Here is a 22,677-nt window from a genome sequence, read left to right on the forward strand (position 1 = left end):
TCTCCCCCTGAAATGGGAGGTTTCAAGGGTGAGCGCCTCCGGTGTGTGTGCGCCAGCCCGCCTGTGCGCCCGCCTCCCGTGAGCGCGCCTGTCGCTGTCATCGCGGATGTTCCCCCGCTGTCACTCCGCTGCTCTCTGCTCGCACACGCGCGCCCCTCCCCGCCTGCCCCTCTCCGCGGCTCCCTCTGTCCCTCCCTCTCCTCCTCCGTGTGTCATTGACCCGGCAGCCCTGGCCCCAGGAGGAGGCGGCCGGCCGCAGGCGTCCCTCCCGCCGGTGCGCTGCTGCCGGGTCCTGCTGGGGACCCAGGTCCTGCTGGGGATCGGGCTGTGCCGCTGTCTGATTCCTCCAGGAATTCCAGGAGAGGCTGGCTGGACGGCTCAGACCGCTGATTCAAGGGGCTTGTTCCTGCCAAAGGTGAGTGCTGAGCGCCCTCAGCGGGGGTGCAGGGTTGGGGGGGGGCGTTGTGGGAGCTGGGCTTGGGGCCGAGCCCATCCTTGCTAGGTTCTATGCCTGCAGGGACAGCTGCTATGCCTCCTACCTGGGGCCAATGGCTGGGGCTGGGGCAGGACTCAGGACTGGACATCTGGGCAGCTGAAGGGCACAGGGAACTCTGACCTCCCGGTGTTGGGGACAGGAGCCAGCATTCTGCTGGAGGAGGAGGGAGAAGGCAGCCACGGGGCCAGACGACAGGCCCGGTGGCATAGAAACCATCCCTGCAGTGTGTAGGGCGCCAGCCGGGGGCCCTGGGCCACCTGCACGCCCAGCTCAGCACAGACAGCCTCGGGTCTGGGTGCCATGTGAAGGGGGCACAGCAGACGTCTGTGGGGTAGGGGGCAGCCTGGGGCACTGGACCTTGGGGGGCTGACTGACCTCTCTGCAGTATGCCCTCAGTGTGGGGTGCTGGCCCCCTGGAGGCTGCCCTTAGACACGGGTGCAGAGGAGCCCTCCCCAGCTGGACCTGAGTCCCCAGGCTCCGGCGGAGCCTCCCTGGGGGGCGTGGCTGGGAGTGGACGAGGGAGGGGAGCCTCCACGCCCTTCCTCCTGCCCTTTCTCGAGCCTCTGGATCAGCTCTCAGCCCACCCAGGCCTGGTGGGGTCCCTGGGAACCAAGCTGAGGCTGGAGTCCCCCAGATGTACAACCCCTCTACCTACAAAGGGGTCAGAAAGCCTTGGAGGGGGTGGTGGACTCAGCTTAGGGGTGGCCAGGACAGGACAGTGCAGGACAGAGGCCCCCTGACCAGGTGTCCGGGCCTCCTTGTCCTCTCTCTGAGCTGCTGTCTTCTGCCTGGGGTGGGCGGGGGCAGGCTGGCACCTGGCTGTCAGGCCACGGCTGGGTATCACCTGGTCTGACTCAGACTGACACCCGGCAGCTTAGATAACTACACGGGCTGGGGTGCTGGGGGGCAGGCTGAGCACGTGGAGACGGGCGGAGGAGTCCAGCCGGGAGGGAAACCCGCAGCGATCCCCCCTCCCCACTGCACAGGCTCGGCTCTGCCAAGAGAGGGAGACCAGGGAAGCCAGCCGGGGGTGGTGGAAGGAGGAGGGGGAGGCTCCTTCAGATCCGATCTGGCTCCTTTGCGTTTGCCTGGAAGCTGTGTTTAGGGCCAAGTGAGCAAACCCTGCCCTCATTTCAGTCCCCAAGCTGAGGGGCCGGGAGGGGGTTTGTAAAGGTTGGGGTGCCAGGGGAGGTCTCTCCCCGCCACTACACCGATCAGACCTCCTCATCCCCTGCCTGCCGGAGGCCACCATTGAGCCTGGACCAGAGCCTGCCCAAGAGCAACTCCTGTGAGAAGTGACAGGGGTGGGGGTACTTTATGTCCATCTTCCAAGAGGGTCTGCTTGAGATCGGGAGTGTCTGACAGGAAAGCCAGGCTGCAGGAAGTTGGGGATGAAAACGGGACTCGCATTTAAAAATGAACCAGGAGGCTGTCTCCTCCAAGAACAAATTTAGAGATTTAAAAAAACCTGCTTCCGCACTGCTTGAGCCGCGTGTGTTCCGGGTGCCGGGCAGGGAAGAGGTGGGAAGGGCCCGGAAGGCCACACCGGCGGCTGCGGGTGGAGGGCACAGCCCTGGTGCCACCCCCAGGGCTCAGCGTGGGTGCCCCAGTCCTGCCTACTGGGGGCCTTTGGGCTTGGGTGGGTGGGAAGGAGGGCGCTGCCCTCGGGGCCCTGGGCAGTGGCATCAGCCTGGCCTCTTGCCTCTGTGACCTTCACCTCTCCGCAGAGCGCAGGCTGCAGAAGTCTTGCTCTGGGGTGGAGGTCCGGGGGAAGGGTGTGCAGCCAGTTGGCATGATGTCCCAGGGGCAGGCGCGCCAGCCAAGGCACAGTGGACGCTGCTGGCTTGTGGGGTGTGGACCGGGCTCAGGGGGATGGACATGACCGGGCAGCAGGGAGGAGGGGCGTGGACACCGGGCCTGTGGGGTTTCCTGGAGGTTTCTAACCAGAGACTGAGCCAGCCCTGCCTGGAGGAGGAGGGAGGGTGGGTGCAGAAGCACAGAGAGATCGGAGGCCCCCCAAGCTGAGTGTTTGCGGGAGGCAGGAACACGGCAGGCTGCTCCTTCACGGGGCCAGGTGAGGCGCCCGCCCCCAAGTCTCCAGGGTACTCTGGCCCCCAAGTCTCCAGGGGACACGGCCCCCCACACGGCTGGGAGGGAGCACGTGGGCCCTTCTGCTCCAGCTGCCGCCTCCTGCCCGTCAGCACCTCCCGCCCCAGCTTCCCCGGAGCTCCCAGCCCACTTGCTCACCTCAGTGCACAGCCCCTGCTGCAGGGGTTCTAGAAAGCATCCTCCCCAACCCCCCAGCAAGACCCCTGCCCCCCAGGACTTCCCCCATGGCATCTGTGGGCATCCCTGGGAAGAAGGGTGTCAGGGAGGGGGCGACCAGTTTGATAAGAACAACTGTGTCAGGTACGCTGAGCCAGCGGACAAGGAGACGTGGGGTCAGCTGTGAAGCTGGGCAGCTGAGAGGGTGCAGCCCATCCCTGCCCCCTGCCTCGCGCTCCGGCAGCCTCCATGTGCAGGCAGGGCAAAGCAGGACCAGCCTAAAGGCCTGCAAAGACAGCCGGGTTAGCAGCCTCATTGCTGGACTGCTCGGACGCAAGCCTGCCACCTTCTACTGCCTGACCTGAGACAAGATAATGAGCCTCCAGAGCCTCTGTTTCCCCATTTGCAAGTGGGGCTGACAGTGCGTCTCAGCCCAGGGAATAGCTGGGGAACCGGGGACCACGCACAGCTGCTTGTGGCTATGGTAACGTGTCTCCCTGGTCCAGAGCCTTCCCGCAGGAGGTGATGCTTCCAGCACCCCTACCACTCCCGCACCACCCCCTGCTGCCCAGGCCCCTGAAATGGCCCCCCAGGAGAGGAGTGACCTAGCCCAGGGCCTTTCAAACTTGACCAGATACCTGAATTGCCTGGGATCTTGTAAGAGGCAGGTTCCGACCCCGTCGGCCTGGCCTGGGTCTAGAAAGTCCCTGGGGAGGCTGGTGCTGTTGACCCCTGGACTGCCCTTGAGTAGCAGGGGGCTGGGCGGGGCACGAAGCCCCTGTTTCTGCTCTGGGAGGGCACTTGCGGTGCTCGACCCTCGGCTCTTGACCAATCTCCGCCCAGATTCTCTCAGCAGGGCTGCCCTCCGCTCTGTGCCCCTGTCCCTGGACTGGACAAAAATGCCGACAGGGCTGAGGGCCTTGGAGCCTAGAGACCCCACCACCCTCACTTGTTTCCATCCTCTACCTGGGTGGGGTCTCCCCTCCCAGACGCTGTGAATTTATTCCTCAGCGGCCAGCGCCTGCCTTAGCAGCTGTGCCCCCGGCTTCCTGATGTAGGTCACACTTTCCTAACGAGGCTGAAAGCTTCCAGGTTTGGGGTGGGGGGAGGGGGTCCTCAGGTTGGAGGTGGGCCAGAGGGTAGAGTGCTGGGCCCAGGGGTCCCTGAGGGGTGCTTCTGGGGTCCCCAGGCAGGCAGGACCACTCCCCAAGGAGCACAGTCTGCACCCCATGGACCTGGGGAGGGGCTCTCAGGGCCACCAGCGTCCCCTCCCCCCAGATGGTGGCTTTAATGGACCTGGCTGGCTTTAATGCACTTCACACTGGGGGGCGGGGTGCCAGGACCTGCACTCAAGTCACCTTCACGGACAGGTGCTCACTCTGGAGATGGGGTGGGGAGGCAAGGATGAGCCCAGGTGGGCATGGGGCCTGGGTTTGGGCGAGAGGGCTCTCTGGCACCTGTCTCCCCATGGCAGCCGAAAGACCCGTGGGTGGGTCTGAGTGTGGAAGGGCCCCCTAGGGGCCTCTCTCGACCCTGCTTCTAGGCCAGTGGTCCCTCCCCCGCCACCCCATGCACCTGTCTGCTGGGGGCATGCAAGAACTGCCGGAGGGGCGGCATCTGAGGGTGCGTGAGTGCACGCGTGTGTCAGCACGCGCCCTGGCTGCACGCTGTCTGGGGCTGTCTCACCACGTGCCATGTTGGGGGCGTGTGTGCACCCTGCTCAGCCCACACCTACATGCCTCCCTGCTGGGGCCACTGCAGGGAACCATCCCCAGGGAGCGGGCTCCTGTCCCTGGCCGGCCATGTGACCAGGCTAGCTGGTCTTCATCTCTGAGCCTGGGTGGCTGCTGACCCGCCTGGTACTGGGTGGATGCTTTGAGCTGCTGACATGAGGATCCTTGCTGGTGGGAACAGTGAGGGGCTATTCTGAGGGTCAGGGCCAAGAGGGTGGACAGTGACCTCAGTGATGGAGGTCTGGAGGCTGTGTGTGAGCCCGGCCCATGGTGACCGCCATGTGACTGCTGCTCACCTGGCACGGGCTCAGGAACAGGGGTATGAGGTTGGGGGCAGGAAAGAGCGGTCAGCGGCCAGGCTTGTAAGCTGCTGACCCCCTCCCTGGGGCCCTGCCTTCTCCTTGCATCTACCTGGGGTCACCTAGACTGTCTTCCAAGACAACGTGTCCTGAGTTCAGCAGACATGAACTCGCCTCCCATGATTAGACTGGTCTCATGGGGGACAGTGTGTTTTGCTTATCGCCTTCGAGATAAGGAGACTGAGACCCAGAGAGTTGATGGGGTTTAACATACAGAGCAGCTGACAGAGACTTGAACCCAGAGCCCACCCTGACCTGGGCGTTTCAGCCGGGAGCCCAAGGGGTCTGGTGCTGGGAGGTGGGGGAGCATCTGGAGATGACCCCTGAGCTGTTCCTCCACCGCCAAGCCCAGGACCTGGTCCATCCTCAAGGTTTCCCCCTCACTCCACATCTGCCCAGCATGCCTCCTCTGCAGCCCCTGAGAGGCTGTGAGCCCTCCAGAGCAGGGGATGGAGGCTGAAGTCCAGAGCCAGAGCCAGAGCCAGAGCCAGGTCCCCCCCCCGCCCCCGCAGCGGTCCCCTCCCTACCTCCCCCCCAATCCCGAGCGGCCCCCACGCTGAGCAGGCGCTCCTGCCTGGCCGCTGCTTAGGACCCACGGGCGCTGCGCTTCGACTGGGCTCTCGGGGCCAGGAGGCAGCTTGGCAGCTGTATGGAGGGGGGGAGGAGGCGGGAGAGGCCCCTGGTGCCCGAGGGAAACCCTGATGGTGATGAGATTCCAGGGCTCAGCAGGCCCCCAGCAGCTCCTCCCACCTCCTCAGCGTCTGCTCCGCTCTGCCATTGGCTCCCGGGCTCCCAGAATTAAACCGGCTGTGGGAGGGGGAGCGGGAGGCTGCAACCTGGAGCCACGGGGGGACCCGTGTGGCTGCCCTCTGGAAGCAGCATCAAGGTCCCCCTCCTGGCTGGCCTTCCCCACCTGGCGCCAGGCCCAGCTGTGATGGGGCCCTTGGCCACATTGGGAGGGAAGCAAGGAGGTCCTGTGCCATTGAGTTGGAGCAGGAGCGGGTCCCCTGGGAGGCGGAGCCCCCTCTCCTTGTCCCTGGCCCTGCAAGCTCACCTTCTGCCCGGCCTGTCTCCCCACTGCAGCACGAGCCCCTGAGCTGATGAGTTTTTTCCCAGACTTGCCGGAGGCGGAGGACGGAGCACGGCTGCTCCCCCACTAGGAGACCGTGGAGGGAAAGCAGGGGGCTGCCCCAGGGGGCCTGGGCCTCTCCCGTGATCCACCCACCGACTGACCCACCGACTGCTCCTGTGCTGGGCCTGGTCTCTGCCTCCCTGGGGGCCATGGTAAGAGTGCAGTGGGGTGGGGAGCCAGGTAGCCCTGGCTTTAGGCACCTGGGACATGGGGGAGGAGGCCACATGACTCTAAACACGTTCAGGAGATCATCCAGGGAGATAAGCAGAAGGGGCAGGCTGAGGATGGGGGCTGGGGTGGGGGGGAGATGGACGGCTCCTGAACCTCCTAGCCCGGAGCTCAGCGCTGTCTGGGCTCCATCTGAGGGCTCCCGGGATGCCCACCTGCCCCTGCACGATCCCTGACTCATCCAGGGAGGTTAGGTTTCCTGGCTTCTCAGCCCCCTCCTACCCCTCCTCCCCCAGCCAGGGAATCAGAGCTGAGAAGAGCAGGAGAGGAGTGTAAAGAGACACCAGCCCCCTCCACAACCCCTGGGCTGGAACACCTGATGCCCGCTTTGCTCATCTCTCTCTCCCTCTCTCTCAGGACTGACTGAGCGGACGGACGGGGGCTCCTCTCCCCGGAGGTGCAGGGCCTGGAAGCCACTATGCTGGCCCCGGGCAGCCGCCCTGAGCCGAGGACCTGGCTCGCTCTGTGGAGGCGGATCTCTTGTGAGTGGGTGGTGGGGGGAGGTCGGGCATCGGGGCTAGCAGGGCTGCAGGGACCGTCTGCCCGGGTGTCCGTCATCAGCCCTGCCCGTAGTTCCAGGGGAAGGGCCACCTCTGAGCTCCATGGTGGGCAGATCGGGAGCGGGGTCCCACGTGCAGGTCTGCCCCCTTAGACGAGTCTGCTCCTGAGCCCAGGGGCCCCATCTCCCTCTTCTAATGGCAAACCTCTTGTCCTGCTTGGCTGCAGGCTGAGTGGCCCTGGAGCCCGCTCTTAGGGCCCCAAGATAGAGGGAACCAGTGGGCTCTGGGGACACGGCGCTGGAAGGGCTTCAGGGGTGTGGTCCAGGCCCTCCCCTGTATATGGTGACACAAAGGCCGCCCACTTGCCACAAGGGAGACTAGTGAGCTGTCGGGCGAAGGAAGCCCTGGGAATTCTCGCACAGCTGAAGGGTCAAGGCTACTGGGTAAGAGATAAGAACCATCCTGGGGGGACGTCTGTCCACCTGACCTGCCGGCGCCCGGTCAGCCCTGAGATGCCACCACCCCACGACATAGGCGAGCTGAATTATTCACCATGTAGAGCGGCTGAGCCCTGAGATGCCCAGCTCCCCTTTCAGCCTCCTAGAATCACTCACCATCTCGCAACACATGGCTGTTTTCTCGTCACCAGAGCTTTCACACTGGCCCGAATTTCTCGGGACGGGGGGACGGTGACCTCTAGTCCTGTTGGTCCTTCTGAGTGGGGAGGCCAGATGGGCTGAGTGTTTCTCTGGGTAAAGTGGGGCCCCAAGGAAGGGAGGCTGACTTCTGAGTGGCAGGGCAGGGGGAGTTGGGCAGGCTGCCTTGACCGCAGTCAGCTCAGAGGGTGACAGGTCAGCGGTCCAGCAGGTGACCTCGGGTGGCTGGAAGGGCCTCCAGCTGGCATCCACAGCCTTACCTGTGCTGATCCCCCGCACCCCCCCCAGAAGAGAGAGGCTCAGGTGTCAGCCTGGGCAGGCCTCTCCGGTGTCACTGACCCTCCAGGAAAGGGGGTGCAGTCCTGTTCTGTTCCCTCATGCCCTGCCTTTCGGGACACCAGACACCAGAGCCCTGCTGGACATAGATTCAGAGCCACCCCCTCCTGGACCTGGTCAGGGAGGTGCTGCCCCTTCCAGTGGAGCCAAGTGGCCAGAGTGGGTCTGAACTTGTCCATCACTCCTTGGCTGGGGCCTTCCTCTGGGCTTGGCAGGTTCCCTCCCCCTCCACGGGGACACCCAGGACAGTGAAGGGGGCTTTGAGTTCACTCTTAGAAGGGTAGACCCCCAGAGAGAGCTGCCCTGAGGCGTCGTTTTCTGAATGCCCCTTCCCCTGCAGCCCCGCCACAAGGGCTCTGGGCAAACCATGAGACCAGGAGAGGAACGCTGCCACTGGATTCCTCCTGCAGAAACTGGTGATGGAGCCCATGGCTAAGGGCAAGCCCGGTTGTGGAGTGAGAACAGATGTGGGGCATGTCCAGGCCCAAGATTTGTGTGGCTCGCACCCCAGCATCCTCTGTGTGGAGGGGGAACTGGCATCTCACCCCATCATTTCCACACGGTCTCAGGATGGGAACTGGGTGCCGGGGCTCCCTCCTCGCCCTGAGGTGCTGGCCCGTCTTGTATGTGGGATTCCTGCAGGCAGGAGTAGGGGTCTTGGTGTGCCCCTTGGTGCATACAGCACAGCCCCCACCCACTCTCCGTGCAGCTCTAGGTGCATTTGGGGGGTGGGCATCGAGAGAAGGGAAGAGAATCTTTCCCACTGCAGTGCCCCTGGAGGGGATATGGAAGGTCCTCTCACAGCCCCATGTCCTCTGTTGTGTCAACGTCTATCGTGTCGGGGGCCCAGGTGCCCGAAGTGACCTACCACGTGGGATCTGTTCACGTGAGGGTGCTGTGGGTACTGAGTTCTGTCTCACGTGGTTAGGACACGCTAGTGCACGCTTGTGGGTGGCCATGGGGATCCTGGCAAGGCCCCCTTGTGGGATTCGCATGAAAGAGACAGCAGGAGGAGGCGGTGACCGTCTGTCCCTCTGTCCCCCGTCCACCCCCCAGGGCTCGCCTGCTGGATTGCCCTGTGCGTGGCGGAGGCCGTCCCCGCCTGCCCCTTCCCCTGCACGTGTGACGGCCGTGGCCTGCAGGTGGACTGCAGTGGCCTGGGCCTGACCGCGCCACCCCCGGACCTGCCAGCCGCCACCCGCAGCCTCCTGCTTCTCAACAACAGGCTGAGCTCCCTGCCTGGCGGGGCCTTCGCCAACCTGTCGGGCCTGCAGCGGCTGGACCTCTCCAACAACTTCCTGGACCGGCTGCCGCGCGCAGCCTTTGGGGACCTGGCCAACCTGACGGAGCTGCAGCTCCGTAACAACAGCCTCCGGGCCCTGGATGCGGCGCTGCTACGGCCCCTGCCACGCCTGCGCCACCTGGACCTGTCTCTCAACGGGCTGTCCCGGCTCCCGCCCGGCCTCTTCGATGGGCTGCCCGCCCTGCGGTCCCTGTCGCTGCGCGCCAACCGCCTGCAGAGCCTGGACCGCCGGACCTTCGAGCCCCTGGCTGGCCTGCAGCTGCTGCAGGTGGCAGACAACCCCTGGGAGTGCGACTGCCACCTGCGGGACTTCAAGCGCTGGCTCGAGTGGTTCTCCTACCGAGGTGAGTGCAGGGGAGGCTGGACGGGCCAGCAGCAGGCGGAGGGGCTGCTGCCACCCCCTTCCTCCTGCGCCCCTCCGCTCCGGCCGCCTCTCTCCAGACTGACTCCCTGCCACGTGCTTTCCCTTCTGTAGGTGTTTAGGACGGGCTTGAACACACCGTGTAACTGTCCCCTGGGCATCCCTGGGCCCGGGGAAGAGGGGATGGATTAAAACCACCCTCGCGCCTCTGAATAATGCAGCCACCTCTTACACACCCACAGTTTCAGGAGGTAGAGTAGAATTCAGATCCGCAGATGCAATCCCATTTTCATTTTGACGCTGATCTCAACTCCTCCTCCCAAGAAGTTATGTTATCAAAGCTTTGGCTAAGAAGCCCAAAGCCTCTGGTTTCCAGTTCCTTCCTTTCCTCCTTTCGTTAACCCCGGGCAAGTCCTAGAAAAAGCTTCAAAATGATGAAATGAAATGGACAGGAGGGCAAAGATGTAAGCCTCCTGGTTAAAAGCGCCAGATCTGGGTTGGCTTCGTGGCTCTGCCACTTACTGGCTGTGTGATCTTGAGAAAGTAGGCTAGCCTCTGTGGCTGTGCCCCCATCAGTGAAACGGGGCAAATAACAATATCTGCCTCAGAGAATCCCTGTGCAGATTAAATCAGAAACACATGGAAAGTAACTGGAAAAGTACTCAGTGTGAAGTGGATCTGAGGTAAAGCTTATTCATTTATGTGTCCACTTGCTTGCTGGTAGAAGTTGTAATATTTAACCAGGCTTAACTAGAAACCATTTGGTGCCCAGCACAAAGCAGGGCTCCAAGAATATTTGCTGAATGAATGAACTGATGTGAAAAGGACTCTAATGCTTTCATCAGGCTGACTCTTTTTGTTTCAGAGTGTTTCCACAATCTCATTATCTGCCTAATATTCTCATATGTTAGTTAACTAAAAACATTTTACAAATGATGAAGTGCCATAAAATATTAGTCACTGTGGTAATTTCTCCCATTTTCTGTGAGAGGAGAAATAATAATGAACACTTGTATAGTTTCTAGTTTCCAAGTATCTTTCCATACCCATGACCTGCTTGACCCCTTAGAGCAACTGAGATGGTCATTCTTATGACAGGCACAAAAATTGAGCCTCGTGAGCGATTACATGACTTAGGTACTTTGCTCAAGATGATGTGGCCGGGAGGGAGTCAGCCTCAGGTTTTTGGAGCAGGAAGTTGAGGTAGCCCCATTTCCATGGCCAGTTCTCGCTGGCACAAAAGCCCTGGACACAGTTCACGGGGTGTAAGCCTTGCATAGGCGGTGGGCGGCACGGGGGATTGGACAACCAGACCAATGTGTGATCTGCAGGGGACGTCCTTGCCCCTCCAAACGGTCATCGGTCACTGGGAAGTAAAGAGCACGGAGGGGAATGTACATTTCTGGAACTTGTCACTGTTGGAGCTATTTTCCACCCTGCATGCCTCCAAAAGACACCAACCAAACCAAAACAAATAACCTAGGCTTTTCCTGCACCCAGGAAAGACTGATATCTATTGTATGGGGAGTCTGCGGCAGCTGGGCTGGGCTGGGCTAGGCTGGGTACCAGCAGGGATGGGGGGCAGGAGCCCAGGCCCTTCCACGGGGGCAGGCAGTGCCTGAATCTCGGTCTCCAGACACTGAAAGAGGCCAAAAGGGGGTGTCTGGGCAGCTCCCCTCCTCTTGCCCCACCTGTGTTCTGCGCCCGCCTCCCCCAGGTCAAGTCTGGCTCAGCCGTCATCCGGGCGAGCCTGGGCAGCCTTTGTGGCCTGCACGCCCTCCTTGGCTCTGGCCCCTCCTCTGACGTCGGGGGTCTTTGTAGTCCCCTACAAGATGCCTCTGGGCTCAGGGTGCTGTGGCCAGGGCACTGACGGGGCCGCTGTTGCTCTAAGAAGGACACCACTCTTGTGGTTTCTCCTCTCCCTTCTCCAAGGAGGTACCTTAGGGACCAAGGTCCCTCTTGGAGAAGTGTGGCTCCGACTTCTGCCCTTGGTGTTAGTGGGAGGAGCCCGGGGGCATGAGATGCTGGGGAGAACAGTGCCGGGGATTACAGACAGGTCAGCAGGGATCAGGACAGTGCCTGGGTTACATATGGGCCAGCGGGGATCAGGCAAGGAGGGGTATGGACTGAATTTGGGTCATGGCCCCTCCTTCCTGAGCACCGGGCTGGGGGTGGCCGGTTTGACTCTGGGGAGCAGGCAAGGTGGGGATGTCTGTGTGCTTCTCTGCTAAATAGGAACAGGGACACCGTCCACGTCACAAGGCTTCTGCATGGGTTAACTGCCACCATGTGTACCCGCCTCCCCGGCTCTGGGCTTCATACACGCTAGTCCCCCACTTTCCTCTTCTATCTCTTTGGCTGCAGGACTCACTGCCTTGCTGGTGGAAAATGGTCCTCCTGGGCCCTCCACGTGGGACCTGGGGCTGGGGGAGGGACTGCTGGTTCTCATCCCACCTTTTCTCTCTCCCAATGCAGGGGGGCGCCTGGACCAGCTGGCCTGCACCCTGCCCAAGGAGCTGAGGGGGAAGGACATGCGCATGGTCCCCATGGAGATGTTCAACTATTGCTCCCAGCTGGAGGATCAGAATAGCTCAGCTGGGCAGGAGGTCCCCGGGCCGCCCTGCACCAAGGCCAGCCCGGAGCCTGCCAAGCCCAAGCCGGGCCCCGAGCCCGAGCCTGAGCCCAGCACCGCCTGCCCCCAGAAGCAGAGGCCGCGGCCCGTGAGCGTGCGGCGGGCCATCGGCACAGTGATCATTGCGGGCGTGGTCTGCGGCGTGGTCTGCGTCATGATGGTGGTGGCCGCCGCCTACGGCTGCATCTACGCCTCCCTCATGGCCAAGTACCACCGTGAGCTCAAGAAGCGCCAGCCCCTCATGGGCGACCCAGAGGGCGAGCATGAGGACCAGAAGCAGATCTCCTCCGTGGCCTGAGAGCCCGGCACAGAGGGTGGGGAGCACGCTGGCTCTCCCTCTGCCGCCCCCTTTCCACCTTCCTCCCAGCCTCTGTGGACTCTGAGCCTCCGGAAGCCACCAGCGTGTGCTGACGCTCCTCCTGGGCCCCCAGAGCTCTGGACTGCGGGCAGAAAGGACAGGTGTGCAACAGAGGCTCCTGGGCCCGGTGCCCCCATGCCCCTTCAGCCTCTCCTGCAGTCAGAGCTCACAGCTGTGATGCTCCCCACCTCTGGCTTGACTCGTCTCGCCTGCATCTGGGGTGTGGGGCCGGTTTCTGGAACTCTCTTCTGAGCTGGCTGATGTTGGGCCCAGCTTCCAGCAGCTGGTACCAACGTGCAGTCAGACCAGCCCTGCCATTGAGACAGGCGCTTGGAAACCCAGCACCACACCCTGGCCGACACCGCCAGGCCCTGCATTACTGACCTCCCCGCCCCGCTCGCTGGTCTCTCTCCCAGTTGCTCGGCGTTGCACTCACAGTCGCATGGGGACAGAGGTCTTAGAACCTCGGAGAGCAGAGTCAGGCCTCCCCCTTGGTCTCGGCACCCAGGCCACACAACCTCCTGCTTGCTGACACAACCTCCCGCAGCTGATGGGGAGAAGCCCAAACCCATGGGCACGAGGATTCCTTTCAGATCCTCTCCAGGGGCCAAGGTGGAGCTGCTGGATGAGGCTGCTCGTTGCCATGGTAACCTGCTCACACCTCTCCTGCTGGGCTTTCTGGGGACTCTGCTGGCCCAGAAGCCTTGAGGCTGCAGCATGTGTGGACGGCGGGCCCCCTGGGTGTCCAGGTACAGACCACCGACTGGGCTTGTCCTCAGTGCTGCCGAAGTACATCCCTGTCAGGCCCTGTGGGGACCCCCACCCCCACTCCCACAGCCTGCAGCCCCAGAACTGTTGCTCTGCACCTTCATCCCCCTGCCCCTACCTTCAGCATCCCTGGGTCTGTGACCTCGGGGCAGGGGACTGGCTCATACTCTGTGACTGCCCTGCTAGCACATCCCAAGCAGACGCTGGGAGCAGCAAAAAGCCGCCTGCATTCTGCTCAGAGGTGTCAGTGGGGAGGCGGGGTCCCTTTCCCAGCGTTCTGTCTGCTCCACCTGGCTTCCCACAATCCTTGTGGCCCCTAGACTGGGGCCCAAACCAGAGCACAGCCCTGGGATCCTATCTCTGCCCATAGCCCCCTAAACCACCAAAGGGACCGAGGCTGGGGGCTGGGGCGGGAGGGGGCGGTGCAGGCTCTCCTTGCCCAGGTCTGCCCCCTTGGTCAGTGTGATCTGAGGTGAGTCTGGGGCTCTCTCTGCAGGACACCAGCCTCCCCCAGCTTATGGAGGTTTGGGAGCCATCAGGCTGGTTTCTGGCTCTGAGACGGGAGGTCTCGGAGGGGTGGGTGCCCAGAACACGGGTCTGAGGCAGGACAAGGATGGGGTTGCCGAGTGCAGGCTGCCCACCTGGCTGGCCACAGTCTTCCTTCTTTTGAGGTGCTGGCTGACACCGGATCTGGGGATTCGGGGAGTGGGGGAAGGCTGGGCATTGTCAGTGGTGGACTCTTAGCCTGAGATAGAAGATTTTTAAAGGCAAAATTATATTTCTGGTTTGTTGTTTCAGATGACCAATAAAGACTGTATTTTCCTACATGCCTCCTGGTTTCCTTGGGTGGGAGGCAAGCCTGGAACTGGGAGCTGGGACAGCGTCCCCAGGCAGGGGCATGGGGTGTCCCCAGTCCCCTAAGGTGAATGGAAACTCCCAGCTGAGGCCTGGCTTTGGGGCATCCCTGGAAGGGCAGTGGGCGAGCAGAGAGACCCAGGTCTGTATCAGCCCTGCCGTGAGCCTGGCCACCGTGCAGCTGAGGGCTGACACTGTGGGGTAGGACATGCACCTATGCCCCAGGGACCCTGCTGCGTGATGGAGAGGGCTTCCCCGAGGGCACTTTAGGGGACCAGGTTTCACCAGTCTCTGGGAGGTCTCTGCGTTTGCAGGAGGTGCCCCGTTTAACATCCTGTGCTTTTAAGACTGACTCCAGGGACAGCTGACAGGACTTGGGGCTCACACAGATGACCTCTCCTAAGGGTTCAGCAGACAGGATCAAAATTATAGACCAGAGGCCTGGGGACGGCGGCCAGGAGAGGAGGTGGGCGGGAGGACCAGCAGGCCTCTGGGTGGGTCATCCACCTGATGCCCAAGTGACCCACTTGCCTGACTGGCCTCTGGCTGACTGGGCCTGGGCTACACAGGTCACAGTCTTCAGACCAAGATGGAATTCTCTCCTAACTGGGAGCCCTCCACTGGGTGACCGGCCCCCTTGACCCCGGCCCAGCCCAATGAGACAGGAGCAAACCCTAGGGAGAAGAGAACTAGTAGGCCCCTGTTCCAGAAATTTAGCTGGACCCCTTCTGGGGAGGGGGTAACTGGGGGGAAGTCCTGGCTGGATCCCTTCCTAGGTTGGGGGTAACGGGGGAATTCCCAACTGGATCCCTTCCTAGGTAGGGGGGGTAACTGGGGAGGTCCCAGCTGGACCTCTGCCTGGGTTGGGGTAACCAGGGGCAGGTGTCCCCCTGTAACCCTGATGGGCACAGCAGAACTGGGAGACCAGTGCTTGTGGGGGTAGAGGACAGGCCCCCGCAGCCTGCACAGGTGTGGGTAACACACAGGTGCACTGTTCTGGGCACATGAGGTCTGAAGGCCCGCCGGGCTCATGGAGGCGCTGCTCTAGACAGAGATCCTCCGACCACAGCCGCTGTGCTGGGGACACAGCTGCAGCTGATGGCAGCCGCACATGATGCTCTCGACATTCCCCAAGCAGGCCTGGCACTCACAGAGACTTGATAGTGGGTCCTGATCAGAACGGTACATTCCTAGAAATTTTGCATGAACTCTTGAGAAGCAGCTGCTTAGCGGTCAAAGGATCCCTCCTCGTCCACCTGCCTGGCCCTTGGCTGAGGCTTGAGGCTGTCCCTCCTCCTCCCATGCACAGACATGGGGTGTGTGGCCTGCCTGTCAACACACGCTCATGTATACACAAGGGAAGGAACCACCAGGACAGCACTCAAGGGGTCAGAGAGGCTGAGCCACAGGCCAGGAAGAGGAAATAACAAAAGGAGACTGAAAGAAATATAATCGAGGGAGAAAGATCTCCAGCGCCCCAGCCCCGTCCGATCGCATCCACTCCCTCCCTCCTCCCAAGCGTCAGAGCGATTGTCTGCAGCGAGTTAAACCACAGGCACCGGACACGGTTTCCATGGCAACCCCTCCCGGCTCTAATTCAGCACTGAGTTAAAAATGATATCAAATAATTGGAGAGAGCAGGAGAGCATAGCCAGCAGCCTGACCCGCCCCCCCGCCCCCCGTGCCTTCCCTTCACTGGGCGTTCAGGTGTGCGGGAGCTCAGATGACCATGTCATAGAGGGGGGCAGGTGGGCCACAGACTCAGCCGGGGCCCCGGAATGGTCTCTAGGGCCTGGGATCAGCAGCCCAGGTGAAGGACAGAAAGGGACAGAGCGAGTCCCTCCCGCATGCCCTGCTGCACAGCCTCAGGACACCTGTGACACACATTTGCGAACGAGGGTGCTGAGCAACCAGACCCAGCCACTTCCTGCTTCATCCAGCTATGGGCAGCACATGCCCTCGCTGGGGTGGGCAGCCTGCCTGCCTGGTGGCTCCTGCCTGCACTTCACCCTGCACCCAGCCTGGGGGAGAAGACACGAGGGTCCCTACCCCCGGTGCTGGCTCCTAGCAGCTGCTGAGTCCCCCATAAGGCAGGTGCCCAACCCCATCACTCACAGTGGTGAGACCCCAAGGACCTGCAGGTCTAAGCCATGGAGGTTGGATGCAGGACCCTCATCACACAGGCCTCATGGCTCTCAGACAACTATCAAAGGAGCCAAGGACCTTTCTAGGCTCCAAGAAGTTGGGGCAGCCTGCGAATCTCCCTGGGCACTCTTGCAGGGTTGTGATCCCACGCCTTCAAAAGGTGATCTGAGCTCAAATTCTCGTTCATTAACTATTAGCCGTGAGGCTTTGGGCAAATGATGTTTCTGGGTCTCAGTTTCCTCATCTGTAAAATGGAACCAAACCCGATCACCCCAGGGCTGGAGGAGAACTGGCACGGGAACACTGGGCTTGTGTAGGGGCTCAGACATCAGGGTCTGAGTCACAAGCCCCCTCTTCCCTTTGGCGGACAGTGGAGGCGGGAGCAGCACGCAGAGGGTGGGAAGGAGGTCTGGGTGGTCTCTGTCCTGGGTGAGCTCGAGCAGATCTCTTCACCTCTCTGGGCTTAACTTTATGCACAAATACTGAGGCATCACGGTTTTATAAACAAAGTGACTTAGGAAGACTCCCCTCACTCCCCAGCCCCACATTTCATCTGTATGGACTGAGGCCTTGCAGACCACACACAGGCCTCCTGCAACACCTGAGCTTTGCTCTCGACTCTCTCTCCCCGCCGCCTGGCCTTGCAGCCCGTGGGCAGCCCCTACCTGCAGCGATGGCCGTTCTGTTGTCCACGTTCACTGCTACGGCTGTGCTCACGGTCACCACCGCAGGCTCACTGGGACTTTCTGGGGGAAAAATTGCCAAGTCACACTTTCAGCACCTGAGGAGGAGCTGAAGGTGGGGCAGGCTGGGGAGCCCGGTAAACACCATGTTCCCCGTGCGAGTAGGGGGCTTCCAGGGGGCTGCCTGGTACCACCCACCTCCGGTCTTTGTTGAGTGTCTCCTACATATGCCCTAAAGGCAGGGTGCCGCCCACCTCCCCGTGCAGCTCTGAAGCTGCCAGGTGGTCCCTGCCCCTCTGGATGGCATAGCATTGCCAGGTCCCCAACTGCTGACTGGCCTGCCTGCAGCTGCCCGCTGGAGCCCAGGGACCCCGCTGGAGCCCACCCAGGGACTTGCATGGCATCTCAGGGCCCTATCAAGTGGGAGACGGGGTGTGTTCCCGGACAAGGAGCTAGCTGACCCTGAGTTGTCCTTCATCAGTCACGTGAGTCAAGGTGGCAATGACAGCCCCTTTGGGAAGCCAGATGCCAGGGCTGCATGGGGCCCAGAAGGCCAGCTGGCGTCTGACACATCCACAGAGCCCCCATAAACCCTGGGGGCCTCCATGTCACTGCCCGCTTGGCAGCTGTGCTCTGGGGACTCGGCCAGGCTCCAGGGCCCGCCTGGAGGTGCCTCTCCAGCTCCGAGGAGAGCCAGGCTGCCAGGCGTGGCACCAGCTCGAGCTCCGCATCCGCACAGAGCTTCCGCGCTGAGGGGTGTGGACAAGCGCACCCGCGGCTCCTGGACTTCACGTCCCTGAACCTGCTCTTCAGGGCGCTCTTGTCCATGGGGTCAAGTTCCTCACTAAGATTCCTGAGAAAGAGGTACGGTTTTATCACGTGCTCTCTCTCCTGTTAGAATGTCTCTCATCAGACACTGCTTGAAACAAATAGGTCATGAGACTCCTAGTGTCGGCCGTGAGGAAGCTTAAATCAACCACTGGTTTCTCCCATTTGCTCTTTCCAGGCCAGCACCACCCATCACACCTTGCTGGGACCAAATACCTCACAGAAATGGAAAATAACTCTGATTCTAGGAACTGACTCTACGGAAGGTTGTCCTGGGGTCTAGGAGTTCGCTATGATGAAGACACAAGGGAACACATGTCTCTGCATGGGTGGCTGTTTCTCTCTCTCCTTTTCTCTAAAACGGAAGCTGGCTTCCCCCGCTTGCTTTTGAAATGTCTGGAGGATACTGATGGGGTGACCCCCTGCAGGCTGCCCCGGCAGCAGGCTGCCTCCAGGACAGACTTGCTGTGTGTGTTCCACGGGCTTGGAAGGGACACCCGCATATGGGGTGGAGCCCTGATGAAACGGTCTCTGGGGATGTTGGGGGTCTTAGCATCTGTGTCATTGGGCAGCTACCCGGCCCCACACCTGGCTGCATGAGCCAGCTACCAGGGGGTGGAGGTGGGGCCTGGGGCTGGCCCCAGAAAGGGGGCTGTGGGCACGGAGGCCACAGGCCTGAGCCACTAGGGCTCTGGCGAGACCCTGCTCCGTGCTGGCAGTCTTAGCACCGACTGCAAGAGATAGCTGAGCTTGGCCAGGGCTTGTCCTGGGGTCAGGCGGAGGGTTGAGAGTCAGCCTGGGGAGATGGGCCTCCCCTCATCCTGCAGCTGAACCCTGCCAGCCTACTCGGGGTCCCCCATTATACAGGTTGTTTTCTCTCTCTGCAGTTGGGGGTGGGGAATGTATGAGGGTCCCCTTGCTGGCCCCCAGCTCTCCCTCCTCGCCTTGCACTCAGCTCTGCCCACCACCTTCCTGCCCCCTGCCCCTCCAAGGCTACCAGCAGGCCCGTTCTGGGGACAGTATGGGCAGGAGGGAGCCTGTCACCTGGGGGAGGGGGCACGGTGCCGCCCCAGAACCTCTGACGACCTCACGGACCTCCTGCTCTAGACATATGGGAAGGAGGAGGTGCCCCTGAGGCTTGGGCTCCATGTGGGAAGAGGTCACAGCCTGCCTCCTGCCCCACCATTGCCTTACACACAGTGACGTGCAGTGAGACCCTGGCCCTGTGCCCCCCTCCCCCCAACTGTGTGGTCCTGGTGAGCCTCAGACTTTCTCTGTGTAAGAAGAGGCCGTGCATGCCAGATGAGCTACGTGTGGATAAGTGTTGCGTAACGCGATGGGAGGATGGACAGGAAGGCATCTGGAGGGCGGCTCAGTGGGGGCGGCTCTCGCTGGGCTGCCTGGGGGTGGTTGTGGCGGTGGTGGTGGACAGACACCTTGGAGGGAGGACAAGCCTCCACCCCAAGTCGACCCCCAGCCGCCCTCCTCCCCTTTCCTCCTCTCCTGCCCCCTCAGGTCACTTGGCCTGGTGGACATGGATACTTCTGGGCCCTCTCGCTCACTGTGCAGGGTCAAAGTCCCAGAGGGGGACTCGTGGACCCTCTCTGGACCACAGACTCTTCAAGTGGGAATCGAGAGAGTGAGCTCTTGGGCTTCCGGGGTCCAGTCTGTCCTGAACATTGTGCAGCTTGCCTGGGGCTCTGTTGAAGCTGCTTGGCGTCTTTTCTGGGCCATCTCTTGCTGGGTTAGGGGTTGGGGGCTGCAGCTCTGAACCCACCCCTGCAGTCACTGGATGAGCAGGCCTGTGCTGGCTGGGGCCTGAGGCCCATTCACTACCCTCCTCAGGCCCTTCAGCCCTTGGTGACCTGGCAGCCGGGAGGCACCCTGTTATTATCAGGAGTGGCTGAGGGGCTGGCTGGGGCTCAGGGTTGCCCTCCTGGGAGACATCGACAGCCCAGCCCTCTCGTCCCCACTGCGGAATAAAGTCTGTTTCTTTCATGGTGTGAGCATCTGTCAGAAACACTCAGAAATTTAGAAATAGAAAATTCTTAGAGGCCAACTGTCCCAATAGCCTCCTATGCAGAATCTGGGCTGGAATCCAGCCCTTTCTGACTTTTGGGTCAAACCTCTCTCCTTTGTTCTAGCTTTTAAATGGCATCGCTGACTGCTGACCAGGGAATGAAATGACCCACCCTGGGTGTGGGTGGAGGTCAGTGGGAGGGGACCCCAAGGTCTGGATGGTTGTCTTGTATCCCTGGGGGGAGTGGGGATGCCCTGGCCTTGGAGCTCTGGATATGGCTTACCCGGTCCTTCTGCCGAACGGAGGTTGAAGACCATGCTGCCAGGAGGATGCTCGGCTGCCTGGCGGTACCACAGAGGGAAGTGGTCCAGGGTGAACATGCTGTCCTCATCCGCCGGAGTCAGGAACCTCCTGCAAGGAGAAAGACCTGGCACGTCCCCTAGATCCGGGAGCACGGTCCTCCCTGTCTTCTGTTCTTACAAGGTCACCGTGGCCAGGCCAGGGGAGCGACTCCCCTCTGCCTTGGGGGAGGTGTAGGCAGGAAAGATTAGCCCCTAAGGGGGCATTGTCCCAGACGACGCTCCCTGGCTATTCCTGCCTTTTCCAGAATCAGATGCTGGTGCATCAGCAGGCACACCGTGGGAAGAGCAGGGGTTCTGCCTAATGAAAGGCCTTCATCGCCTTGTAAACTGCTTGTGTTTCTTCTGGATAAACCCTGATTCCTCTGTTGGGCAAGTAGCGTGTCTGCAGGAAGAAGCCGCACAGTCGCAGAGGGGCTCATATGTGTCCGACTCTGCTCTTTATGACACGCTGGCGGGGTGGCCCCAGGTTGGGTGGGATTCTTCTGGAATTCAGGCTTTGCCAGCAGTGGGGCTCCTCAGACTCAGCACCGTGGACGTTTGGGGCGGACATCGTCGTGGGCCGGCCCCTGCACAGTGGGGTGCACAGCTGCCCCCTGGTCTCTACCCACTGGCTGCAGGTAGCAAGCCCCTCTCCCCAAGCTGTGACAACAGAAACATCTCTGGACATTGCCCGGTCAACCTGGGGTGGGAGTGGGAGGCAGAATCGTGGGCTCAGGGCAGGGGGAACGTCGTCAACAAGCACTGCATGGCCAGATCCAGCTGGGCACTCAGAGACGCATCCCGGTGGGCGCCCGCAGCTGCTCCCCTCTTGGGGGTGATTGTCTCCCTCCTCTGCTGGGGATCTGTCCAGGGTGGTGTGAGCCCGGGTAGGAGGCAGGTTTCTCTGGCTCCCCAGCCTGTCAGCCCCAACCCTTCTTCCCCTACACTCCTGGAGTCCGGCGTCAGGCTGCTCACTAACCACAGCGACACCCCAGGGACTCTGCTCCTGGTGCCCGGCGGGACTCACTTGTCGGAGACCTTCTCGGAGCCCACGAACAGGCTGCTTCTGAGGAGGCCGGCCCGGGTGCCCAGGAAGGCCATGTCCACCACTTGCTCGGACTCGCTGTGGGCAGACAAAGCAGGTGTCATCACGCTGGGCCAGGGTGGGTGCCGGGGAGGACTCACAGGCCCCTCCCAGAGCCAGGTCCTGTGGTCGATCTCTCGGGGGCTGTTGGGCACTGGCTTTTGCTGTTGTGAGATTCCCCCTTGCTCGGGGCCCCCTGGGCCTCTGCCCGCTGCGTGCACTCAGCTTTGGGGCAGCAGCTGACTCTGGCAGACAGAAGGGACTCAGGAAGAGAGGTTTTAGCCCCAGGACAAAAGGAAAGTAACTCCTTGTGCCCAGCACACACTCAGCACCGTGTCCCGTGAAGCCGGTTTCACATATTTGCCCTATTCCTGAGATTGGGAAGGAGCAGACTTCTATGTCTACCCAGAGAAGTCTGGGCAGACCAACAAGATCTGGGGAGGGCCCGCGGGCTGGAGGGCCCCGAGCCTTCTCACAGGCCCAGAGTGGCCCTGTGGGGACCATGCCACATGGGAGGTCATCACTTTTTTAAAAATTTCAGCTGTTTTTGAAAATTTTACCTTTTATTTTTTGGCCACACTGGGCAGCACATGAGATCCTAGATCGACAAGGGTTTGAACCCACGCCCCCTGCATATTGGAAGGGTGGAGTCTTAATAACTGGATTGCCAGGGAAGTCCCAGATTTCAGCTTTACTGACGTATAACTGACATAAAATTGTAAGGTAGCTTAAGCATGGGTCATGGTGATTTGATATATTTATATATTGTGAAAGGATTCCCTCCATTGTGTGTGTGTGTGTGCGTGTGTGTGTGCATGTGTGAACACTTCTGTTCCACTTTCTTAGCTCATCTCAGTTACAAAATCCAGTATTCTGAATAGAATCAGCCCCTACTCATCCTACAAGGTCTGTCCACTTCCCCCGTCTCCTCCCCCACTGCCCCTCCAGCCCCCAGTAATCACTTTTTCACTGTTTCTGAGTTAGTTACCTTTTTAAAAAAGATTCCACATGTAAGTGATATTACACAGTATTCCTGTGTCTCTGTCTGGCTTATTTCGTTTAACATAATGCCCTCTGGGTTCATCCACGTCATTGCAAATGGCAAGATTCCCTTCTTTTTCAAGGCTGAGTCATAGTCCGTTGAGTACATCCACCACATCTCCTCTTTATCCGTTCATCCACCAGTGGACGCTGAGGCTGTTTCCGTGTCTTGGCTGCTGTGAGCAACACAGCAGCGGACAGGCACGGATAGACATCTCTCCAGTAGCCTGTCTTTGCTTCCTTTGGATAAACGCCCAGCAGCGGGGTTGCTGGATCGTGTGATAGTGCTGTTTAAATTTCTGGAGGAGCCTCCGCATCATTTTCCATAGTGGCAAAATCAGTTTACATTCCCACTCACTGAACACAACGGTTTCCTTTTCTCTACATCCTCACAAACACTTATTATCGCTCATCTTTCTGATAATAGCCAACTTGCAAAGACGACTGAGATCTTTTTTTTTGGTGCTGCAGTGAACCCAGGATTTTAAAGTGTTTGCTGTGCTCTGACCCACAGCTGTTGCCGCATCTGCTGCCTCTTGTCTGGTGGGCCCA

At 60.9% G+C, this 22,677-nt stretch overlaps 2 protein-coding genes across 2 annotated transcripts in view; one reads left to right on the forward strand and one right to left on the reverse strand.

Moving 5' to 3' along the window:
* Positions 1-22,677, reverse strand: part of CACNA2D4 (calcium voltage-gated channel auxiliary subunit alpha2delta 4) — a 66,960-nt gene that overhangs the window by 14,406 nt on the left and 29,877 nt on the right. The window contains exons 24-26 of the mRNA XM_069582008.1: positions 21,028-21,123; positions 19,943-20,070; positions 16,794-16,874 (exon numbers count right to left, since the gene is read on the reverse strand). Coding sequence (XP_069438109.1) covers positions 16,794-16,874; positions 19,943-20,070; positions 21,028-21,123 — 305 coding nt within the window. The remainder of the gene's footprint in view (positions 1-16,793; positions 16,875-19,942; positions 20,071-21,027; positions 21,124-22,677) is intronic.
* Positions 6,571-13,953, forward strand: LRTM2 (leucine rich repeats and transmembrane domains 2). The gene is made up of 3 exons (XM_069585939.1): positions 6,571-6,696; positions 8,763-9,353; positions 11,846-13,953. Exons 1-3 carry the CDS (start codon positions 6,633-6,635, stop codon positions 12,298-12,300), a joined length of 1,110 nt encoding a protein of 369 aa, XP_069442040.1. The 5' UTR covers positions 6,571-6,632; the 3' UTR covers positions 12,301-13,953.

Source organism: Ovis canadensis, chromosome 3, assembly GCF_042477335.2.
Source record: "Ovis canadensis isolate MfBH-ARS-UI-01 breed Bighorn chromosome 3, ARS-UI_OviCan_v2, whole genome shotgun sequence".
Taxonomy (NCBI): domain Eukaryota; kingdom Metazoa; phylum Chordata; class Mammalia; order Artiodactyla; family Bovidae; genus Ovis; species Ovis canadensis.

Excerpts from the sequence above, each read along its gene's own strand:
- LRTM2 (XM_069585939.1), top strand. The coding sequence starts at position 6,633 with ATGCTGGCCCCGGGCAGCCGCCCTGAGCCGAGGACCTGGCTCGCTCTG. Across the intron at positions 6,697-8,762 it reads TCTGTGGAGGCGGATCTCTT|GGCTCGCCTGCTGGATTGCC; the intron begins GTGAGTGGGTGG and ends TCCACCCCCCAG. Across the intron at positions 9,354-11,845 it reads CGAGTGGTTCTCCTACCGAG|GGGGGCGCCTGGACCAGCTG; the intron begins GTGAGTGCAGGG and ends CTCCCAATGCAG.